The sequence below is a fragment of the Stegostoma tigrinum genome, chromosome 22, assembly GCF_030684315.1.
Source record: "Stegostoma tigrinum isolate sSteTig4 chromosome 22, sSteTig4.hap1, whole genome shotgun sequence".
In the NCBI taxonomy this organism is placed as follows: Eukaryota; Metazoa; Chordata; class Chondrichthyes; order Orectolobiformes; family Stegostomatidae; genus Stegostoma; species Stegostoma tigrinum.
The window spans coordinates 48681010-48705659 of NC_081375.1; the positions used below are offsets into that span (position 1 = coordinate 48681010).

The 24650-nt window shown below is 39.3% G+C and overlaps 1 protein-coding gene across 3 annotated transcripts in view; it reads right to left on the minus strand.

Moving 5' to 3' along the window:
- Nucleotides 1–436: 436 nt before the first annotated feature.
- The window catches only part of dhrs7cb (dehydrogenase/reductase (SDR family) member 7Cb), a 45966-nt gene continuing 21752 nt past the window's right edge, over nucleotides 437–24650 (minus strand). For all 3 annotated transcript variants that reach the window (XM_048555481.2, XM_048555479.2, XM_048555482.2), the window contains exons 2-7: nucleotides 21996–22156; nucleotides 11038–11150; nucleotides 9774–9984; nucleotides 5766–5858; nucleotides 4183–4338; nucleotides 437–3604 (exon numbers count right to left, since the gene is read on the minus strand). In XM_048555481.2, the coding sequence (XP_048411438.1) occupies nucleotides 3393–3604; nucleotides 4183–4338; nucleotides 5766–5858; nucleotides 9774–9984; nucleotides 11038–11150; nucleotides 21996–22149 (939 nt within the window). In that variant the 5' untranslated portion in view covers nucleotides 22150–22156 and the 3' untranslated portion in view covers nucleotides 437–3392. The remainder of the gene's footprint in view (nucleotides 3605–4182; nucleotides 4339–5765; nucleotides 5859–9773; nucleotides 9985–11037; nucleotides 11151–21995; nucleotides 22157–24650) is intronic.

The following is a 24650-nucleotide window of genomic DNA, read 5'->3' on the forward strand; positions in this document are numbered from 1 at the left end:
ATTAGGCCTCTACTTCACCAAAGAACTATGCTATGCTTGTAGTATAACTAACTGTCACTAATGGTCATCTCTCTAAAGCAGGTTTTTTTAAAAATTTATTCTTTAATGGGATGGGATATGGACAAGACCAGCATTTGTTGCCCATTTATAATTGCATTTGAACTGAGTAGCTTACTGTGGTCATTTCCAAGGGTAGTTACGAGTCAACCACATTGCCTTGTGTCTAGATGATATTATGGGCTAGACAAGTATGGATGGCACTGATAACAAAGTGTGAAGCTGGATGAACACAGCAGGCCAAGCAGCATCTCAGGAGCACGAAAGCTGACGTTTCGGACCCAGACCCTTCATCTTTGGGCCCGAAACGTCAGCTTTTGTGCTCCTAAGATGCTTCTTGGCCTGCTGTGTTCATCCAGCTTCACACTTTGTTATCGTGGATTCTCCAGCATCTGCAGTTCCCATTATCACTGATACAAGTATGGATGGCAGACTTCTTTCCCTGCAGAACATTAGTAAATGAGATAGGTCTTTATAAAAATCAGTGATAATCAGTGTGGTCACCATTACTGAGATGACTTTCATCTTCTAGCTTTAGCATCAATCCAGTATTTGCAATGCCATAAATTCAGTGATTATTTCAAGAATATATAAGGTGTTCTCTGCAATATAATTAATAGAGAAGGTCATTGAGAAGAAAAGACAGAGAGAATTAAATATATGGCTTTATTAGTGATGGCCTACACCAAGCAGTAGGTTGCAGATTAAAGCTGTAACATTGAAGAATTTTCAAACAAATTGAATCATTTTCATACATAATTAATATTGATTACGTGTTCAGTTTTTATTGTGGATTTAAAATCATATTTGGCTGAACTGGTTGATGAAAGTTGAATATTGCTTGAAAAAAGCCTGGGCAGTTAACTATCAATCAGGTGGTTCTAATCAGACTCTTGCCAACTTGCCAACGAATTAGGACTCCTTTCATCTAGATCAGTTTCGGATATCTGATCTGCACGGGCGAGTTGGACCAAAGGGTCTGTTGCCATGTTATATAACCGTATCACTGTATGACTGTTGGTACCATTGCAGAACCATTATTAGTCAAGAGAAGATGCGAGAAAATGTGGAGAGTATAAAAATCATTATTATTTATACTTGTGTACATACTAAACCATGATTTGGGTCAGATGCAACAGCAATGATTGTTTCACGTTTTTGCTCATTTACAAATGTGAAGATAAAAAATTAAAATGTTAAGTATAAACAATATGAACAGATACCTCAAAAAGATTGAGGATGCTGTGGAAATCTAAACTCATGAGCTACATTGATTAATTTTCTTTTCAGTGAATGAAATTTTATTGCCATTGGCGATTCTTATGCCTCCAGAGGTCTCAGACAAGAATTAGATCGAAAACACATTTAGTTGTTCTCCAGTTCCATTCTCCTGTCTTTCACTCAAAGCTAACGTTATTCATAAAAATGAATTGAAACAGCACAATCTTTATCACAGAATTAGGGCACATATTTTACCTGGTCAAAGCAGTACATTTCCTGTGACAACTTAATCTACTTAAAGTTGCATTTTTTTGTCACTGAAAACGAAATCAACAACAAGAATGTGTTAACAAACTAATGTTGTCACAAACAGATTATTTCAATTGCAATTTGAAAGAACCTGGGAACAGAAAGAAATTATTAAACCCAAATTGGTCAGATCGTAGTTGATCTGCACCTCAACTCCATTCACTCATCTTGGTTCCACATTCCTTAATACCCTTGCCTGATAAAATTCATTAATCTCAGTTCCGAAATATTTTCCTAGGCTCAGAAACTCTCCAGTGGCTGACAGTGCTCCAGATTTCCATGATCCTTTGTATAAAGAAGTCATTCTTAACATTACCACTAAATACCATAGTTCTAATTTGAACATCATGCCCCCTGTTCCATCCTCCCCTAGAAGAAATAGTTTCTCTCCATCCGAACATGAGAAAGCTTACAAAACTCCTAGAGTTCATAAGCAACACAACTATTAGAAAACTGAGCAATATCAATTTTGCCTCAATACTTTTGTCCCATTAAATGAGTTACTTTCCTCGGCTGACTTTCTTTACCTGGTAATTCTTACATCCTTTCCTGAATTGGAGGGCAAATAGTATGACTATCCCCAAAGGGGCAACATTCATACAGCTTTATCAAGTGCTTTGAGGTGCTTTAGTATAAAGCTGACTAATTGTTTTGGTGTGCAGATACTTTTAAACAACCTGTTCAGATGTGTTATGACACCACTGGAGCAGGTAGGACTGAAAATCTTGGCCTTTCACATAAAACGTAGAGAAACTACCGCAGCACCACAAGGGTCCTATTCGGTAAAACTGATTGGATGCAGTTTGTCTCTGAGCGATATTAAAGAGCAAAATGAGATAAAATCAACTGAAAACAGGTTTCGGTTAGTCAGGACCTTGAAACTATTCTGCTGATATGCACCTCAACGCCATTTACCTCACTTTTCACCAAATACTCTGACATTTTTACCTAACATAAATCTATCTAGCTCCATCTTGTATGAGCTAACAAATTAGAAGTAGACTGTGCAGCCCTTCGTCTCCATCATTCGTTAACATCATGGCTGATCTGTTTATGTCCCAAATTCATAGTCACATCTATTCCTGGTTACACTTTACAATTCTGTGATTTTGGAAGTCACACTGAAAGAGAAAAAAATCCCATTATCTCTGTCCTAAAACAGCAATCCCTAATTTTAAAATATTATCCCCTCATTCTGGACTCACCCCATAAGACAAAATATCTTTTCACTTCCACCTTGTCAAGATGGTTCAAGATCTTCAGTCAAACTATAAACTTCAATCAAATCATTCCTCACTCTTCTAAACTCCAGTAAAAACAAGCCAAGCCTGTCAAATTCCAAATAAGCACCAAATGTCTTGGCATCCTTAGCATTTTTAGGGGGAAAGAGCTCCAGATTATCCTTTATGTTTGAAAAGTGTTTCCTGGTTTCTCTCCTGAATGGCCAAGTTCTGTTTTTAAGATTTTCCCTTTGCTCTTGATTCCCTCACCTGAGGAAATAGTTTATATGTACCTTCACCATCAAATTCCTTTCTCATTTTAAACACTACTATCTCCTATAATCAAGAGAACGTAAATCAAGTTTATACAACCTGCTCTCTTAATTTAGAACACCTAAGCCTCTAAAAGTGAAACAGAGACAAAAGGGAAAATATGAAAGTTGAGTAATGTTTATGCAAGAAGCTATTCTAAAAGCTGGCAAATTGGAAGAGATGCATTGATCAGAAAGAAACATTAAGCTTCAGACTTGGAAGAGACAGATGGAGCAGTGAAAATGTAGAAACAGTAAAGTGAATGCAAATAAATTATTGTTCATCTTCTGCTGCTATGGGTTGGCTTGAGATCCCAGCAGCAACAATTGCAAAAAAGATCTCTGGGCAGAATGTTCTCAAATAAACAAATGCTTTGGGCACTGGATTTCCAATTATCACCTCCTTGCTGCCTCTGTTGACCGTGTACAACACTTCTTCTGCTACTTCCACTGGATGCACACCATATGCCCATTTCCTGAAAAAAACTAAACATAATAAAACAATTAAATGTGGTACATAATTAACATTTCTCCCAAGCTTATTTCCCAAGATTTACCCATTGCCTGTTCCCGAATAATTATAAAATGATTATCTTTCGACCAAGATTTCACTTGTCTGATCTGTCAGTTTAGTTTTAAAGTCACATGGCAGTTTTCCTCCAGGTCATCAGCTGCTAGCTCAAAGAAAATAATTACCTTTCTTTATAATATAAATTATGCATTACTGTCCATTGTATTTTCATACATGTTTCTACATTTCAAAATGGTTCATTAAAATTGAAGTGCTTTCAGATTTTGCTCACAAACGTCAGATTGTATTAAATAAGCCCAAGGAAAAGACCTCAGCTTCAGTGAAATTCCAAGAATACATTTTACACTGAGCTTATCTCAATCATTCGCAAAGGCAACAATTCCTACCAAATGTAAACTGGTTTCAACCACCCAAAGACTTAAACACACCTAGAATTGCAAGATACATATCAAAGAAATGCTCAAGCAGACAGATTTTTTCATAAGCTTTAGGGTCTGTTTTAAAGTTGTTGAAGGAAGACACTGAAACTTACATTTCCAAATGGATGCCTCCCAATTCCCAGCCTCTGGCATTTGGTGATAGGAGCGAATGAATGTTGGGCTCACAGTGCTCACAGTGATCCCAAATTCTGCAACTTCAGCCCTCAGGCAATCAAAAAAGGCTTGCATTGCATGTTTAGATGCTGCATCTACACAGAAAAATATAAGTTCTAAGTTTGTTGTATATTCTAACAGAGTATTTGTAAGCAAAACATCCTGTCATAAACTGGAAATGTATGCCATGAGTTGTTTTATGCTTATTGAGCAAAGGTTTATTTCCTTTAGTGAGTTGTGATGATCTGGAATGCACTGGCTGAAAAAGCTCGACAAAGGAAAATTTTCAGGATTTACAGGAAAAGATGGAAAGAAGTGTGACTAGTAATTGCTTTTTCTAAGCCACCATAGGTTGAAGATCCTTATTCTCATTTGCATGATTCTATCATATCATAATTGGAAATGAACATCACCCCATTTAGAGTGGAACATTACCCTCTCGGGCATTCATGGGTGACCTATACTTTGAATTAATAAAATACAGCTCCCACTGTCCTGCCTCAAATGTGAAGGTTAACCCCAAAATAAATGTGCTACTTTGTGCAAATTCAATTAGCTAATGTGTACTAGGATTTAGCTTCAGATTACTAAAACCTGTATAAGTTTTCCAACCTTCCCTCTAGACTGGAGAGCTTGATTTTTCATAATCTTTCCTCACAAGTCTTTACGCAGACTCAATTCTTGTTACATTCCTCAGTGACAGCACCCCCCACTCCCACAAAACCTTTGCCTTTTGGCTTAACATGCTATGGTAATAATACAAGGACGTGGCATGTGGTATAAAAACTCACAATAAGCAATTAGTAAAGAAATTATGGAGTGCATATCTTTGAAATTACGTTGATGGAATCATCCCTGCTCTTGTTAATCCTTATAGTTATTTGTTCAATGTACATGACAATATTTAAAAGCTGATTAAAATGTAATACGTGGGGACCACCAGTTAGGGAATCATAGGAACACCATCCTTTATTGATATAAACATTAATAATTAATATTAGAATTATGCCAAACATTTTGACATGTGAAATTGTGATGAAATTTTAATGGCCAGGAACAAAATCCAAGGTTTATGGCATTTATTGAACTAATGGAATCGGAGACTTGAAAGCTATGAATTCCAAATTTCTAAACTATGACAATCAATTCCTTTTACCAATTCCATAGAAAAATAACAGATACACATTCATGATGATTGTCGTAGTCAGTTGGATAAAACTCTGCTTTATACAGGTGTGATATCTTGTAATGTTCAAAGCGTTATCTACTAATAACCTACTGTTCAAGACTATTATACTTATTGGGAAGTAAGCATAGCTTACATAAATGACTATAATCAGCAACTTTGCAAATTAAAATATTTTTCAAGTTGGATATTAGAAGCAAGCCAGAAGGACCCACATTTGGTTCTGTTTCACACATGCAATCAAATACCACGTCCAAAGGGTGACATCTGCGTACACTGACATTTCTTCTTTAATATATTTATAGACATGTCAATCACAATTTGTGTAAAACTTACAGGCTGCACGAAATGGAAGTCCTAATTTTCCCTGGATGCTGTTGACCAACACAATCTGGCCAGTATGTCTGGAGATCATCGAGGGAAGAAGCTCTATGAAGGTAAAGAAGATTTTGTTTACATAACTAAAAATCTATTTATTTTTGGTACAGAGCTTAAACGCTGTTTAAATAAAAGACATCAAGCTTTTTATATAGATTATATAGAACATTACAGCACAGTACAGGCCCTTCGGCCCTCGATGTTGTGCCGACCTGTCATACCGATCTCAAGCCCATCTAACCTACACTATTCCATGTACGTCCATATGCTTATCCAATGACGACTTAAATGTACCTAAGGTTCGTGAATCTACTACCATTGCAGGCAAAGCATTCCATTTCCTTACTACTCTGAGTAAAGAAACCACCTCTGACATCTGTCCTATATCTTTCACCCCGCAATTTAAAGCTATGCCCCCTCATGCTCGCCGTCACCATCCTAGGAAAAAGGCTCTCCCTATCCACCCTATCTAACCCTCTGATTATTTTATATGTTCAATTAAGTCACCTCTCAACATTCTGCTCTCTAATCAAAACAGCCTCAAGTCCCTCAGCCTTTCCTCGTAAGACCTTCCCTCCATACCAGGCAACATCCTAGTAAATCTCCTCTGCACCCTTTCCAAAGCTTCCACATCCTTCTTCTTTTGTCTTGTACACGTCAGGATTGAAATGTAAGAATACCAAACTCAGAAAGGGAGGCAATGGCCTAGTGGTATTGTCACTGGACTGTTAATCCAGAGACCCAGATAATGATCTGGGGATCTGGGTTTGAATCCCACCATGGCAGATGGCGGAATTTGAGTTCAATAAAAATCTACAATTAAGAGTCTAACGATGGCCGTGAATCCATTGTCAATTGTCAGGAAAAGTCCATCTGGTTTACTAATGTCCTTTAGGGACGGACACTGCCTTCCTCACCTGGTCTGGCCCACATATGACTCCAGATCCATAGCAATGTGGTTAACTCTTAACTGCCCTCTGGGCAATTAGTGTTTAATAATAAATGCTGCCTAGCCAGCGACACCCTCATCCTGTGAATGAATGAATGAAAAGAAAAATTTCAACAACATTTGGAGAGGGTGCTGATTGGCTGGACATTGATTTGCCTGGAGATGCAACGGGAACTGTGAACTATCAATCTTTGTTAACTGATGAAATTCAAACTAGGCACCTCCATCCAATTCAGAGTCCAAACAATCAGCACACTTATGTTGTAAAAATTGCTGTACCTTGCTGTACCTATCTGATGATTGCAGGATGAAAAGTTTTGACTCCATAATTCTTTTTAACAATATTTAAAAATCTGTACTGAAATGATTACAAATTCAATATGATATTGAACACTGAAAATTTTAAACATTGAATTATTTAACTTTGAGTTGATTTCCTGAAGATTCAGTTTCTCTTCAGGATTGCAGGATATTTAATTACTACTTATCTTTTCACAGTGCAAACTACCATCTTGTTCTAACCCAGTAGGCTCAATTATACCATTGTTAATTTTGCCATTTTCACCCTTAAATGTCAACTTGAGTAAGCCATGCTCTTATTTTCTATATCCATGGGATCAACTACGATAGCATGAAATTCAAATTTTCAGCATATGCAATTTTTAACAGAGAAGCATATGAAATAGGGACTACAGGAAACCAAAATGACCTTTGACCTTGTTACATTATTTAATAACACCTTGTCTAATTTCCACCTAAATTCTAATTGCTGTCAGAATACCTATAACCTTTGATTCTCAACTTCTAAAAATCTGTACTCCAGGGATGGTCACACCAAGGCATTACATAACTATGGCAAGAGCTATTTATTCTCATTTTCAACTACTTCGTAAGAAATGTTAATATATCATGTGTCTTCCGAAATATTTGCTATATCTGCATGTTAACTTTTTGTAATTTAGAATCCCTAAGTATGGAAGCAGGCCATTCAGCCTATCAACTCCCCAGCAACCCTCCAAACAGCAACCCACCCAGACCCACCAAGACTCACCCCCTACCCAATCCCTCTATCCCTGAATTTACCATGGCTAATTACCTAACCTGCACATCCCTAGATTGTTGAAGGAAACCAGAGCACCCAGAGGAAACCCACACAGACACACATAGGATGTGCAAACTCCACATAGACAGTCAGCTGTGGCTGGAATTGAACCTGGGTCCCTGGCACTGTGATGCAGCATTGCTCACCACTGAACCAATGTTTTATTGATTATTAGTCTTTTAAATCCAGATTTATTTAGTGGAATGAGTTCTACCTTATCCTCTGGTGAGATTTGAACCCAAGGATATGGGCATCTAGCTTTCTAGTCCAGTGACAATACTAACACTCCATTGCCTTCTGTATAAAGACACCCTCATCCCTCTGAATGTCAACATTTCACAGTTTTTTACTGTTCAAAAATATTTTGCATTTTTGCATTTTGTACCTCAGAATATAGAAGCAGGAGTAAATTACTTGGCCCTTCAAACCTGCTCTACTCTTCAATATAACTACAGCTGGTCATCCAGTTCCATACCCTGTTCTCATTTTCCCTCCAAACTCTTTGGTCCCTTTAGCCTTATGAGTGATATCTGACTCCTTCTTGAAATCTAAGATAATAAAATGTGAGGCTGGATGAACACAGCAGGCCAAGCAGCATCTCAGGAGCACAAAAGCTGACGTTTCGGGCCTAGACCCTTCATCAGAGAGCTTGAAATCTTCTTGAAATCTGTATGTTTTGCGTTTAATCGGTTTCTATGGAAGAGAATTCACAGGCTCACCCCTCTCTGGGTGAAGAAATATCACCTCATGTCAGTACCAAAGTGTATAACAACTCAATTCCTCACATTATATTCCATCTGCCACAATCTTATCAATCATTAAACATTTTTAACAGCCTTTTTGCATTCTCCTCATAGCTTACTTTCCACCTTGCATTATATGGTCAGAAAACAAACTCTTCACTTAAGCCATTGATTTACACTGTAAGTAACTGAGACCCAGGTGTTACTGAACATTGGATCCATATTTATGCAACCCACTAGTTGCATGCAGCCAACCTGAAAAGAGTCTGTTTATTCCCAGTCTCTGTTTTAGTGTGTTAATCAATCTTCAATGCATGCTCATACATTAACCAATTCCATGAGTCCTAACTGTACATACAAACTGTAACCTAACCTAACTGTAACGTCTTGTGTGGTAACTTACCAAATGCCCCTATATATCATTGAGGGATTTTTGGCCACTAGGGGAATCAGAGAATTTACAGATAGAGTAACTGTGTGGCATTTAGGCAAAGATTCAGCCATGACCGTTTTGAAAAGCTGAGCAGCTTGCTGGACCATGGTCATATTTCTTATGTTCCTAAGTAACCCTGATTGTTGTACTGATTGCCATCTTCAAGGGTTGCACAGATAACCATAGAGCATAGAAGAGTACAGCTCAGAAATAGGCCCTTTGGCCCACCGTGATGTCATTCCAAACTAATCCCAGGTTGACCCGTTTGTGATATCCCTACTAAGTCATAATTTATTTCTGCTTCAAAAACCTATGGTATGGGTCCCTCATTCCTAATCACAATCATGTAACTACGCGTATTATCAATCTCCTTTTCTAGCCCTGAGTCCGTATATGTTACCAGGAACTATTTCCAGCGTTTATCTCTGAACTACCATGTCCATGTTCATCTACAGTTTATCGTGCATTATGATCAGAATTGTTCGGTATTCTCAGTGTCATCCACCTTCACATCAAGTTTAAACAATTCTCAAAGTTATGTCAACCTTCCATTCATTTCTCATGGCACCCGCTCTTTATTTGCTGCAATGCATTTAAAATATATGACTTTTCTGTCCCAAAAATGGTGGCAGTTTCTTAGCAAAGTTAACCGTGTTCTCAAGTGCACAACTTTTAGGTAATTATTTTGTTATGTCTTAAAGACCTAGCTTATCCCTCTGACAGTTAGACTATTTGTTACCTTTAGTCAGAGAAATTGGTCCAAAGTAGTTTGCATCCATTATCTTCTTGTCCATTTCTAAAGTGACATTGAGAGCACCTCCTTTAACTTTCAGACTGCTGTTGTTAATTAACACATCCACACAACCGTAGGATTCAAGAATTTCCTTTGCTACTTCAGGAACATTCTCCGTTTCACTGAGGTCCAGAAGCACAAGCTTTGGATTGAATGTCTACAAAAAAAATCCACAGTAAGTCTTCATAAATATGGATCCGAAAAAGTGGCAGTTTTTTTTTATTTTCTTCAATTAAGAGGAATTCAATGTAAAAATATTGTAAAATACAAAACATTCAAGGAGATTTGTGTCCCATTTTAGAGCTTTATCAGAATGGATGAACTACTACAGCCAGCGCTGTCTGATAAATCTAGTTATAGCTGATTAAATTTGTATTTTATTCCCTTTTTTAAATTTTTTTGTTTCTTCTCCTTTGATCATAGAATTGCAGGTCTTATTCCCACATAGTTAGAAATGCAGTCTGGAAACCTCACAAACCCACCACCTAAAGGACAAGGACAACTGGTCTATAGGAGCCATTTTTGACCTGGACATCTATCACCATTACTGCTTAATCACAGAGTCACAATGCGGGAACTTCTTACTCAACAAGCATGGTGGGAGTTCCTTCACCACACAGATTTCCAGCAGTACTAAAGGAATGCTCCCCTCCACCTTCTAAAAGGGCTAAAGAAATGAGTGATAAATGTTCCATGACACCAACAGCCTGAGAATTTTCTTTCTCTTTTACAGTACTAACAAACATTAACAACCTCATTCAAAGGCAATTTAAAGTCAGGAGGATAAGACTTTTCAATTTTTAGATCTCTCCTCCTGTTGTGTAAATCATATTCTTCAGATCATCTGTTATGTTTTCTTTGACACTGTTATAGATATTCAAACCAAAACTAACAAAAAATACTCCTTTAGGAATAGCCCAAATCAGAAGAACCTGGCATTTGAACATGATTGAGGTTGCATATTAAGTAAATGAAATCAAATTTTCTTTCAGTGTTGTAGAGTTTTGTATTTTAAGGCGATCACTCCTGTTTACATGGATCGATAAAATAGCCAGTCATACAATCGCAATATTGATTGCACGGGTTCACCATGCTTAAAAGTCTTGATGATGTACAGTGAAAAGGGACAAGAGCAAGTTGTATTACTTTCATTCTCATCTCCATAAATAAATCTATCAGGAAGAAATATATTTTTAAAAACAATACTCACACAACTGGGGTCTGCAACATCAATTAGAGCCTGTTGCAGGGCTTCTAATTTTTCCCAGTCATTGCCACACAAAACTACTCGACCTCCCCCATTGTGAAATACCCTGGAACATTCTGTTAAAAAAAAACATGAATTTGTGTTTATTTCAAGTAAACTTCTATATTTAGCTTTAGTCTAATATAAGCATCCATTTCTATTTGTTGCAATGAGTTAGGGCTTTCTGTCATGTTACTGATCTATATTTTTCTGGGGACATACATTGGCCCCTGTATGATGGAATAGACCATTGACAAATGAAAAATAGCCTTACAGAAAATGCATGCATGGTGACCACCGAATTTCCGAACCATATCCACAATGAGACATGGAAACTGACTAATTTTTACATGTTGTTGCTTGCTGTTTTTGTGACCAGTAGAACTTTATAACATTTGATTCAGGAATAAGTCCCACCCCAGAAACTGACAAAGAGGGTTAGATTTTTCAAAAATCACCGTAGTCCTGCAGCAGAGATCAAAAACAAGTCTCAAACTGATGCCGGAGATGGTGGGACCCTGTAGCTCTATTGTGGGAAGGATATTACATCGGGTAACTGCTTAACAGACAAACACTGGGACCAGCGTACCAATGAAAACAGTAATCTACCTCACAGCCCAATTAGAGACCTGGCATCTTGGCAGCTTGGGAAATGGCACCTATAGAAGTGGTTGCTGGCCAGGCTACAAGGAACAGAATTCCCTTCCTCACAGCACTGTTGGCGTACCTACTTTCATTTCCACCTTTCCATCAATGGACTGCAGCATATCAATAATCCTTTTTCAAGGGTGAGTGGGGTGGGTAATAAAATGCAGGCTGATCCACTAATACTCACTTTCCCAGGAATGAATAAATAAAAAAAGAACACCTCCATGTGCCAGGCTGGGGTGAACCTTCCAGCCACAGAGGCAACATTGCCTCTGGCAGGGGACCATCCTCTGTAGGCAACAGAGTTCCCAGAAAGGAAGGCTCTTCACCACCTCTTCCTGCCATTGCCCCACCCCCTTACAACCCCTCCAGGAGCCCACTGGGAAACGGTTTATCTGTTTGTCTTATCACATGATAAGTAGCAACATCAAGATTCACTACATCCTAGAGTTATTATAACATGGCCATGAACCAAATCATTGGTTACTCATCCCTTGCATTTCCCACTTCACGGAATATCTTGTAACAGCGGCACGAGATCAGACTAAACTTACGTTAATTACCAACAGCATTTTAAATGCCCACCAACTCACCAGCCTGTCTTGAGTGAGCTAGGAATGTCTAGCACAGATTTACAGCGTAGAAATGGATTATGCAGTCCAACCTATATAAGGATATATTCTGCATACCAGCTCAGCTCGTCCCGTCCCCCCACTGCATCCCAAAACTAGCCCAGCCTGTCTCTGCTCCCCTAACCTGTTCTTCCTCTCACCCATCCCTTCCTCCCACCTCAAGTGGCACATCCATTTCCTACCTACCACCTCATCCCGCCTCCTTGACCTGTCCGTCTTCCCTGGACTGACCTATCCCCTCCCTACCTCCCCACCTATACTCTCCTCTCCACCTATCTTCTTTTCTGTCCATCTTCGGTCCGCCTCCCCCTCTCTCCCTATTTATTGAAGAACCCTCTCCCCATCCCCCTCTCTGATGAAACATCAGCTTTTGTGCTCCTGAGATGCTGCTTGGCCTGCTGTGTTCATCCAGCTTCACACTTTGTTATCTCCTATTCTGCATACAAGTCTATTTCCAAATCTCCACCTAACAACATATTTGTCAATTTGTTTTCCTCTCATGCCAATCTAGCTTTCCCTTAAATGCATTTGTGCTGTACATCGCAAATAATTAATAAATCTGTAACATAAAAGCTGGTGTTGACAATTGCGATCATGCAATAGTTTGCGTAAACCATTCTGGTTCATTAATGTCCTTGAGGGAAGAAAATCTATTATCCTTATCTGGTCTGACCTACAAATGACTTCTGACTCAAGCAATGTTGTTGACTCTTAACTCTAGCATACCACTCCCTTCAAGGGCAATTTGTATTGGACAATAAATGCTGATGTTGCTAGCGATGCACCAGTCCCATGGAAAAAAAATGAAAACTTAGAGCCCAGTTTTTTTTTATTGATCAACCTGCTCAGAGATGTTATTACACACCTCTAGAGCAAGTGGGACTTAAACTGACACCTATTTTTGGTCTCCTCTCATATTTGAAACACCTTCATTACATGTGGACTTGTTATGTTGAATGGCCTGTTTCCACTCTGTGGGGATTCTATGATTCCTATGATCTACTTGACAAACCTCTCACAGAATCATAAAGATCTATATTGGTCACTCCTCATTCTTCCTTTGACTGGAGACTGAATGCACAATCTAGGATGATGCTCCAGTACAATGCAGTGAGAGCGCTGCATTGTGAAAGGTGCATTCTCCACATAAAACACATTAAAAATCTCTCAGCACTTTTTGAAAAAGGGCTGGGATGTATTTAACGCCAATATTCCCCTTTCCTCATTCATCCAATCTATTATAAAATATTGACACAGTCTCTGCTTCAATCATTATCCCTATGAGTGTACACTGCAACCTCACAACTATCATGTGTTAAAGAGATTTTACTGCAAAAGAATCATTTAGATATTATTATCCTTTGTTTTAATCCCATAAATCCAAACCACCACCACATCTTGAAAATGAAGAAAGGTGCATTTATACAACAGAGTTAGCAGTAAAATTTACTTTGTTGTTAAATGGGACTTCAGTATCCTTCATTCATAGAATGTCACAGGTTGATTGCTGAGAACAGAAAGAGAGAACTTCATGCCTAAATATAGGGCTTGTGACTACCATGAAGGCATTTTTATCACCTCTATATATAGTTTTAAGCCATTTATGCTGATGAAAGGCTGTGTAGCAGACTGATACCAATAGTCAGTGGCTTTGGTGATTCATTTCCAAGGGCAGTTTCCCATTTCCTTTGAATATTGTGCAGGAATGAAAATAAACTTGCACTAAGTGGACAACTAATTTATCTATATATGGAACTAAAGCATTTTTTTGAGTCAACGCATTGCCAGAATATTCAATTTCTAAAATGTAAGGAACCATAGTCAACAAAGGCACCTCCAGTCAAGACAGACTATCAATTATGTATAGTTTAAGCATAACCACTCAACAAGCGAGGGGTAAAGTAAGAGGAACTATCACAGCTGACGCAGGAATTGAACCTATGTTGTTGGCTGTCTTCTGCACTACATTCCACTCATCTAACTGACCCCAATTCCAGAATTAAAGGTTGTCAACTGCTGTAATAATCTCTCTAACAATGACTATGGTCATTTAATGTGAGCCTTTAGAGCATGACACTGTACATTTAAAAAGAAGCTGCCCTGTTTGTTTGCATAAGTCACCAGAGGACAAAATGGCCAAGTGTTCCACACACTTTTACTTCTAGGCCCATGTTTGAATCATGCTTAGATTGAATGAATTAAAGTCTGCACGAACTATTCATTTCACACACAAAAGAATGAAATAAATTCCTGAAAGCACTGAACACTGCAGAGGCTATGGATCCTGACAAAATTGCATCAATAGTACTGAAGACTTGAGCTTCAGAACTAGTCATGACACTAAGTCAAGCTGTTCCAGCAAAGCTACAACACTGGTACCTTCCCTGCACCATGGCAAATTGTCCAATCTAAATAAATACTGCTGTGTCTTGATTATCAGCTGCAAGATGTAGTTGATAACGCTATAAAGTGGCACTCACACAACAATAACCTGCCTGGTCATGTTCAGTTCAGGTTCCTCTAAGGCCATGCAGATTCTGACCTCATAATATCCTTGATCCAAGCATGGAAAGAATAACTGAATTCAGCAGCTAAGGTGAAAGTTCCTGCTCTTGCCATTAAAGCACATTTGACCAAATGTGGCATCCAGACGCCTGAACCAAAGTGGAGTCAATAGGAATTGGATGGAAAACTCTCCACTGCTTACAGTCATAGCTAGCACAAAGAAAGATGGCTGTGATTTTGGGTCAATCATCTCACTCCCAGGGCTTTGCTTTAGGAGTTCCTCAGGTTTGTGTCCTAGACCCAGCCATCGTCAGTTGTTTCATTAATGAGTTTCCCTTCATCATAAGGTCAGAAGTAGGGTGTTTACTATGACTGCAGAATGCTCAGTGTTATTCCCAACTTCTCATTCTGAATCAGTCTATGTCCATATGTACAAAACCTGGATATGTCTGGGCTGATAAGTGGCAAGTAACATTCATATTATGCAAATGTCAGGCATAGGCCATCTCCAACAAGACAAAACCTAATTATTTCTCTCAACCCTTCAGTGGCATTAACATCTCTGAACTCCTCGCTACCAACATTCTGGATGTTACCACTGATTTGGAACTAAGCTGGACTAAACAAGAACTAGGAATCCTACAGCATCTCTAATAGGATATCAAATTTCAATCAGGTTAAAAATGCGTACTTCTCCAATCATTACCATCCTTCTACATGGCTGCAGTACCGAATACTGTCATATTCTACAGCTTGCCTGTTTCCCCTCTGAACCCAAATCACACATGTGACAAGCAGGGCAAAACTGGAGGCTTGTGGCATTGAGACCATTTCAATATACACCTACTCTGGTTTGGTCAAACCTTACTGCTTAGTCATTGAGCATTGTGTGGGTCGAGTACAAAAAGACCAATCTAGTGGGGAAGTTCACACTTTCTTACAGAACTTGTTACATTCTTCTCCAAATATAAAAGAAACTGTAATTGTTTTGAGATCTATGTGTAAAATTTTAACTTCCAAATTGTATTTTTGAGATGGTCAGTTGTCAATATCAATTGGAGGTTGGTTGTTTGTCATGACACATTTATTGCCAGCTTGAATTAAAAGAATTGTCCAACTGAGTTTAATGAAAAAATTAACTGATTGACTGTAGATCTCTCTACCCGCTGTAAATTGCATCCTATATCAAATGCCTTGACTGAGACAGTGATGTGAATGGACATTCATATGGTATTAGATCAAAATTCGGGTTAAATCAAAATTCAGTTACAAACTCCCTTTGTCCTGAAATCTCCCAGCTGTCCTCTCAGGACAAGTCTACTCATGCATTAGTAAGTGAAATATCCAAGGTCATGGTCAGGAGCAAATTTGGGAGTGATTCTTGTTAAAGTGCCATTACTGATAAGGTAGAAAGCTAAATAAATAAGGTAATGCAAGGAAAATGGTGATTTTCATAGTTGGGATGGAAACAAAACAGATTAAAAGATGTCCTGATGAAGGGTCCCGACCCAAAACATTAACTTTCCTGCACCTCTGATGTTGCCTGACCTGTTGTGTTCCTCCAGCTCCACACCATATCAACCCCCTGTTTAAAAAATACATTAGGAGAAGGAAATCTCAGCATTACATGATACCTGATTAGTGTGAACTCCCCACGTTCATTACTGTAACATGAGAAATGAAGACAGTGCAGCACAGAAGGAGGCTATTCGGAAAATTGAGTCCATGGCAGCATCTGCAGCATACTCACAAGGTATTTCCATAAGTCTGTACTTAATGATTGTGTGTGTAATTATTATCAGGAATGGTCATCATTGCAATACTCCACCGACATCACCATTTAATACGATAGCTCTGTGAGATGGTGTTTCTCAAATGAAGATAATCAAGTCCAAGTATTGCACCTGTCTCAGCCAATTTGATGGACTGCATATGACTGGTAATGTGAAACTACAGCCAAGACTTCAAATCAGTGGCAGATAATGTGCAGTTACATGCATCACACTGAGATTTGTTCAGTAGAGAACAAAACAAATAATTATATATACATGGATTTTAGATTTATACAGTACTAAAATTAATTGTTTATTACACATTTTGTCAGGCTTCTGGGTTACATGTAAATTCAAAAAGTGTGGTTATGCTTAAACAGTTTGAAGACTACTGTTTTAACACTATTAAATTCAATGGAATGAAAATTCAACAGGTTTTGTTGCTCTACTGTTTTATAGGCAGACACAGCACCCACGATCCCAATGAATGGCAAATGATCTATTGACCACTTAATTCATTCTTAATATCACATATTTCCCCAGGTTCTTTTACATCTGTCCAAACAGGTAGACAGCTTAATCGAAAACCCAAAGAACTGCAGATGCTCTAAATCAAGAACAAAAACAAAAGTTGCTGGAAAAGCTCAGCAGGTCTGCCAGCATCTGTGAAGCAAAAATCAGAATTAATGTTTCAGGTCTGGTGACCCTCCCTCAGAATTGAGAACGGTTTAATTACCTTGCTTCAATCTTGTGCAGAACTTACTGCCCAGATAATGGGCTTACGTTCTGGAGGAAACTGCATGGAGGTGAAATTGTAGAGACATGACAATCTGAAGGGTAAATTGAGATGGATAAAATGCTTTTCTCTTAAGGCTTGATAAATAGTGTATTTGTATGAGTGAAGGAGATGTTGTAAATTAAGCATTTTCACCTTTTACAATTTTTTTCTCAGTATCCATCACCAGAAAATTGCTGAAACTTCTTAGGGTAAAAAAAAAATTGAGTGAATTTTGAGTGTAAATTCAAGTTGGAAGGTGTGGCACGGTAATGATACTGGGGGAAGCAGAGGCTACTCAATCTATGCCACGTAATCCAGAATTTGTTGTTCCTGTGGCAAGTCTGGCCACGTGCTGTGATCTGCATGAACTGGAAGCAGGAAGTTCATCTGTGTAAACAGACTAAGTGTTCCAACTTTTGTGTGTGTGTGTATGTGTGTGTGTGTTTTTGTGTGTGTGTGTGCGCGTGCGCGCACGCACGCGTGTGGGTGGGGGGGGAGGGGGAATGGTAGGTGGCTCAAGTCATCTGTACAAGACCTTCCCAGAATGCAGTCTTAGTTATACGCAGGCAACATGGACTAAGGAGTGGCCTGCAGAAAGAACAGTGAACATGACTACCATAAAAGGAGATCTGAAATCCTCCAACTGTTGAGGTATCCAATGAGCAGAACAGGGCAAAGAGTCTAGACAAACTGCTACCTCTGGATGAGTTGAGTCCTCAAGTCCTCTGATAAAACCATAGCACCTGAAGGAGCAGCTTTCTGGCCTCTTTTGTATTCAATTGTTGAGAGATTAAATTGAGCCAGTCCTCATGTAAGTTTTCAACTATATGCTTTGGGTCAGCAGCATGTCTGAATCCATGAGGCAAGAGGGAGGAAATCAGAAAATGGTGGCTCAGCCCACTTCTGAATGTTGCCTATATAATTCTGTCCAAGACCATTGCCAATCGGGCAAATCCACTCTGGATTTGGTGGTCTACATTGATCCATGTAGTGTTGTATCCAGCAGGAACTTTCTGGCAGCTTCACACTACTTAGGACATGATTGTCTATATACAGGACAGCTAAGTGAACATCTACCTAGACCAGGCAAAAGCCTTTGATGCAATAGTGCACACTTTCCATTATGAATGCCCTGTTCAAAATGGGGTTTGAGTAAGGACTCCACATTTGGATACAGCTGCTCTACACAAACTGCAGTAGCAGTTGCTAACAATGGGTGGCAATACGTTGAAGTGACAAGCAACTGGAAGCACCACATTGTGAGCAGCAAATACAGTAGACTAGATTGAGTGAATTGCAAGTAGGTGGCTGCTTAACCTGGAAAGTATGTCTAATATCTTGGATAGTAAAACAAGAAAGTGTTGCACTTTCTGCAATTTCACAGAAAGGTGCAGTGGGGATGTGGGAAGGTGTTAAGAGTGCAGGAGGAGTGGACTAGGGTGTCCTGGAGGGAACAGTCCCTGCAGAATGTTGGTAAGTGAGGGGAATATGTATCTAGTGGTGGTGTCCCATTGGAGGTGGTGAACAGCAACTTACGGTACTTTAAAAGTAGAGGTTGGGAGTGTGGAAAATGAGAACCATGGAGACCCTATTGGGAGTTATGGGAGAGAAGAAAAGGAGTGAGAGCAGAAGTGTGGGAAATGAGCCAGACCCAGCTGAGAGCCCTGTCAACCACATTGGCAGGAAATCTTTAGTTGAGGAAGAAGGCGAACACTTCTGAGGTCCCCCATTGGAAGGGTGCATTTTCAGAACAGAGATGGAGAAACTAGGAGAGTGGAATGGTGACTTTACAGGAAGCAGAATGTGAGCATCTATAGTCCAGAAAACTGTGGGAGTCAGAGGGTTTGTAATGGACATCATGGCTAGCCTATCCCCAGAAATGGAAACAGAACTGTCAAGAAAGGGAAGTGAGGAGTCAGAGATGGACTTACTGAAGGTGACAGCATTAGAAATTGAAAAAGAAGTTGATAAATGTTTCCAATTCTAGACAAGAATAGCAGCGCTGATGATATGATCGATGCACTGGATAAATGGTTGTAGTGAGGGATCCAAGTAGGATTGGAATGTCCACAATTCTTTGTTTTATACCAGTCAGATCACAATTAGAGTACTGGTCCTGTTATCTAAGGAAAGACATACTGGCATTGGAGGCAGTCCAATAAAGGTTCACTAGATTGATCCCAGATATGGAGGTATTTTCTGATGAGGAGACATTGTGTACATTGGGCCTACACTCATCAAAGTTTACAAGAATGAGAGATTACCTTATTTGAAATGTAAAAATCTCTTAGAGGACGTGACAGGATAGATGCAGAGAGGTTGTTTCACTTTGTGGGAGGTTCTAGAACCAGACTGCATACTCTCATAATAAGGAATTATCCATTTAAGATAGCAATGAGGAGGAATGTCCTTCTCTTAAAGGGTAGTATATCTGTGGAATTCTTTCAACCCTCATACTGGGTTGTTGAGGTTGAGCCATTAAGAATACCCGACACTGGGATTGACAGATTTTTAATCAGTAAGAGATTTGAGGGTTATGGGGAAAACGCAGCAAAGTGGAGTTGAGGCTCATCAGATCAACCGTGATCTCACTGAATGGCAGAGCAGACTTTATGGGCTGAATGGCCTAGTCTGTTTGCACATCTTACGATCTGTGTTCATTATATACACCAGATTATAATGTCTGTAGGACAAATCTGGAAAATGGTAAAGGGAGGAAGTGTTATTTGTTTAAAGAAGTAAACAGATAGTGTAGATTTTATGGTGGAATTAAGAAATGAGACATTTTAAGTAGGAGTTGTGTCTTGAGGCCCAAGCAGCAGCTGCCAAGTATAGTTAGCATAAATATAGAGATTAGACAAGCATGTAGCAAAAGACCAAGCGGCTTAAGTGATAAATTTTTTCCTTAGATTATGAATTAAGATACTTAAACTAACACGTCAGAAAAGTGGTAGATTTCTTGACCATGTCAAAAACAGTTTTCAGCAATATGTCCCAAAATTTAATAATCAGTAATGAGCCATCTAACAATTATTAATACTTAGCTAACAGCTACCATATTATGGTGGAGCTTGAAAGAGAGCAACAAAAAGAATTGACTATTCTAGATGTAGGTAGACCCAAAGGAATTCAGTGAGATGAGTTCGACACTGTGCTCTGTAAATGGCACATAAAAAAGTAAAACAACAGAAGCTCAGTGGGAGGTACTCAGTATGGTGCTGACTACTTTATTTTCCTAAAGGACAAGAGCTTGATTTTAGCAAATGTTACCTGTGACTCACTGGGTAGCCCTAATTCAGAAGGTTATAGGTTCAAGTCCCACTCTTCAGCATGCAAAGCGAGGCTATTATTGGAGCACATTACTAGAGGAGTGTTATCACTTTGGATAAGACATTAAAAACCATGGCTTTGTCTACTCTCTCATGATTAAATTACTTCAGTGAGGAGATGAGGAACTATCCATAGTGTTCTTTCAATCAATATCACAGAAGGAAAGAAACTTCGATTACCTGGTCATATCAAAGTGTTTATTTGGAGCCTTTCCTTTAAATTTGAAAATGGTGCTGCTCACCCACTATTTAGGAATGGACTGTTTGCTGGCAAAGCAAAGATGGCCACTGCTGCTACAGAAATGATGGCAATAATGTCACAACACCAAGACAGGGCCTTGTGGCCAACCCCTGTCCACTTCATTAACCAATGCCCCTCCTCCCACTAGTGGGAGTGAGATTTTCCCATTCTTACCACCTGCCCTAGCCCTAACAGAACAATTTACAAGTTGATAATCGATCTGGTTTGTCAAGTTATTGTCATATCTCAGAGGCCATCAGATCTGAAGGAGGGCTTGCACACCGAGCATCCACCTTAGAAGTGGAGAAACTACTACTGTGTCACAACACCCCCTCTGCATTAAAAATTACTCATATGGATCTTGGATGGTGACAAAATTAGATTTAACTATCCACAGTGATGCCAGTTAACTTTCCCAGCCTAAAGTTCCGAAGAGTGATCACTTGTGTGAATTACCAGGGCACACAGGCAAAGGTCAGCATTTTCTATAGAGGCAACCAGAAGGCAAAGTGTGAAACCAGGATACATTGAAGTGAATCCACGGGTGAAAAGTCTTGGGCTGTGTTAGTATCATACTCTATCCTTCCTTGGCTTAAATTCTCTCTACTTTCTTCCCCAGCCCTCCAACTTACAATTTGTGCTCTTCCTGAATTGGCCTGTTGTACCTCCCTGATTTTAGTCATTCTATCTTTGGCAGCCCTGCCATCAGTTGTCTAGGCACTCCTTCCTTGAACCCTTTCACTCTTCAATCTGGCCACCTCACCCTGCCTACCCAAGACCAATTTTGAAACCAATCTCTTTAAACAAGCTTTATGGCACTTCTCCTAATATCACTTGGTGTGACTGAATGTCAAATCTTTGTCTGTGATATATCTGTGAAGTACCCATTGGGATATTTCACTGTACTAAAGCTGCTTTACAACTGCACGTCAGTATATGTGTCAGACCTAGAATAAAACAGTTAAAATAAAAGCACATACTGGTCACAAAAAGAACAAAGAACAATTGATTGCTCACCTTTCCCAAGTCCTGATACAGCATCAGTTATCACGATCACTTTGTTCCGCACAGCTGATTTGGACATCAGTTGCATTATTCTTTTGTAAATGTAAGCAATGCCAGCAATCCCAGCCAGCAATAATGGGAGAATTAAAAAAGCCAGAGCACCCATCTCTCTGCTATTAGTGAAATCAGAGACACAAGCAAAATCATAATCAATATGAAAAACGAAACAATTAGTATGATATAAACACAGTAATCAAAACACAGTCATCAAAACTATGAAAGCATTGTATTATTAAAAAGTAATAATCCAAGCTACAATGAATTATGATCAGTGATAATGGGAACTGCAGATGCTGGAGAATCCAAGATAATGAAATGTGAGGCTGGATGAACACAGCAGGCCCAGCAGCATCTCAAGAGCACAAAAGCTGACGTTTCGGGCCTAGACCGATGATGAAGGGTCTAGGCCCGAAACGTCAGCTTTTGTGCTCCTGAGATGCTGCTGGGCCTGCTGTGTTCATCCAGCCGCACATTTCATTATCATGAATTATGATCAGTTCCTTTTTGTTCACAGGATCCGGGAGCTGTTGGCAAAGTCAGCATTTATTGCCCATTTTCAATCAGGAATACGACAACCCATTTTCACACAGCAAACTCCCTCAAACAGAGTTATAAGACTAATATCTAACAATAAGAGCCTGAAATCTGAGGGATATTGCAATATATAGGTTCTTAACAGGATACTTTCATAATTAAACAACAGCATTACCCAATTCATAAGACTATCACTTCATGCTTCACTCAAGTAAACATCAGCACAAAGAAAGAATGAGTGGCCCTGTTTCAAGAAAAGGACACATAGCAGAAAAGAATTTGATTTTAAACACAGGACTCTAACTCAGTAAACTTTGTTAAGAAGCACCTGGATTTGTGTTCAGACACTCGGTTATAGTTTGGGGCTTCAGCCCTAATGCATTGATATAGCAAAAATCAGATAAAACTTGGCATTGAACCAAAGAAAGAAACAGGTGACCACAAGTCTTTATCAGTTATATGAAGGGAAGAGATGTAAAGAAGTTGAGAAGTTTATGAATGTAATTCCAGCGCACAGTCAACCAGCAATACCAGGGTAAAGGAGATAGCAGATGGTCAAGATGTCAATGTTAAAGAAACATAAGTTCTTGGAAGGTTGGTGGTCTGGTTGTATTACTGAGACAGATTGAGCTAAGACCACAGAGGGGTTAGAATATTAGAATGAGAAATTTGAAGTCAAAACACTGAACTGGTAGCCAAGGTAGGAAAGGAGCACAGGGATGATTGGACTCGGTACATTTTCAGATGCTGTCGAGGATGGAAAAGAGGAAACCAGCCAAGAAATTATTAGACAGTTGCATCTGCAGATGGTTTGTGGCAAGGTTAGTACTACAGAGGTGAAATTAGGCGGTCTTAGTTTTATGAGCCATGTACATAACTCTTTTTCTTCAACAGTCCCAAGCGATCAAGCAAGGTACATTTCCAAGATAATAAAGTGTGGGGCTGGATGAACACAGCAGGCCAAGCAGCATCTTAGGAGCACAAGATGCTGCTTGGCCTGCTGTGTTCATACAGCCCCACACTTTGTTATCTTGGATTCTCCAGCATCTGCAGTTCCCATTATCTCTGATCACAAGGTACATTTCCACTCCAGTCTGATGGATTCTGAGATGGTTGACAAGTCTAACATAAAATCTGCAGATTCTGTCACATGGGGCAGGTGTTATTGAAGTGTCAGGTAGGCAGGTCAGGTCATTTGGAAGTTTGTAGTCAATCTCTGATACCTTTAGCATGTCTTTGCATGTTCCCTCCGAAGTCTTTTGATGTCTTCCCAAAAGAACCTTCCCCATTTTGATTGGACACGGGTCAAGGACTCCCATGAACATGCAGGAATGTTTGGCCTCTTCAGGGATGCTTTGAGCCCATCCCTAATTTGCTTTTGCTGACCTACCAGGAGTACTCCTGCCATGACTGAGTCGCAAGAAGAACAGGTTAAGGATTCTGGTGTCAAGCATTCAAATGATATGCCCCACTCAACAGAGATGTTTTAATGTGATCAATGCTTTGATGCTTGGCATTTGGGATTGAGAAAGGACGCTGGTGTTGGACCACTTTTCTTGGGATTTGGAAGGCACCACTACTGGTGCTTCTCCAGTGCTCAGTGCACAGGCTGGTAGCACACTAGTTGTTTCCTGTATACATCACCCAGCACCATATATGTTGTCGGAGGTGGTTGAGGAAAGGGTTAGCTCAGAAGCTTTGGGAAAGCTTGGTTCACTGAATATAATTTTCTCAGAAAATCTATTTGGTTCTGAGTTAATTAGCATTAAAATCTACTGCCATGATCAACATAATATATCTTAGGATCTAGCAATGTCTCTAACTAAGGTAGTTGACTCGTCTTTACCTAGTGTGACCTGTTATATTGGTATTATGTAAAAAACTACTTCCTGTTACTCAAATACATGCCTCTTCTGATGAAGGCTTATAACTAGTTAATCTTCATCATGCCATCTGTCACATGGGGTGTAATGTCTGAAATTCTGCCTCTAAATGTTTCCATCTCTTTACTTTCTAGTTTAAGATGCTTCTTAAAATATCCTCCTTCAGTCAATTCTTTTCCCATTTGCACGA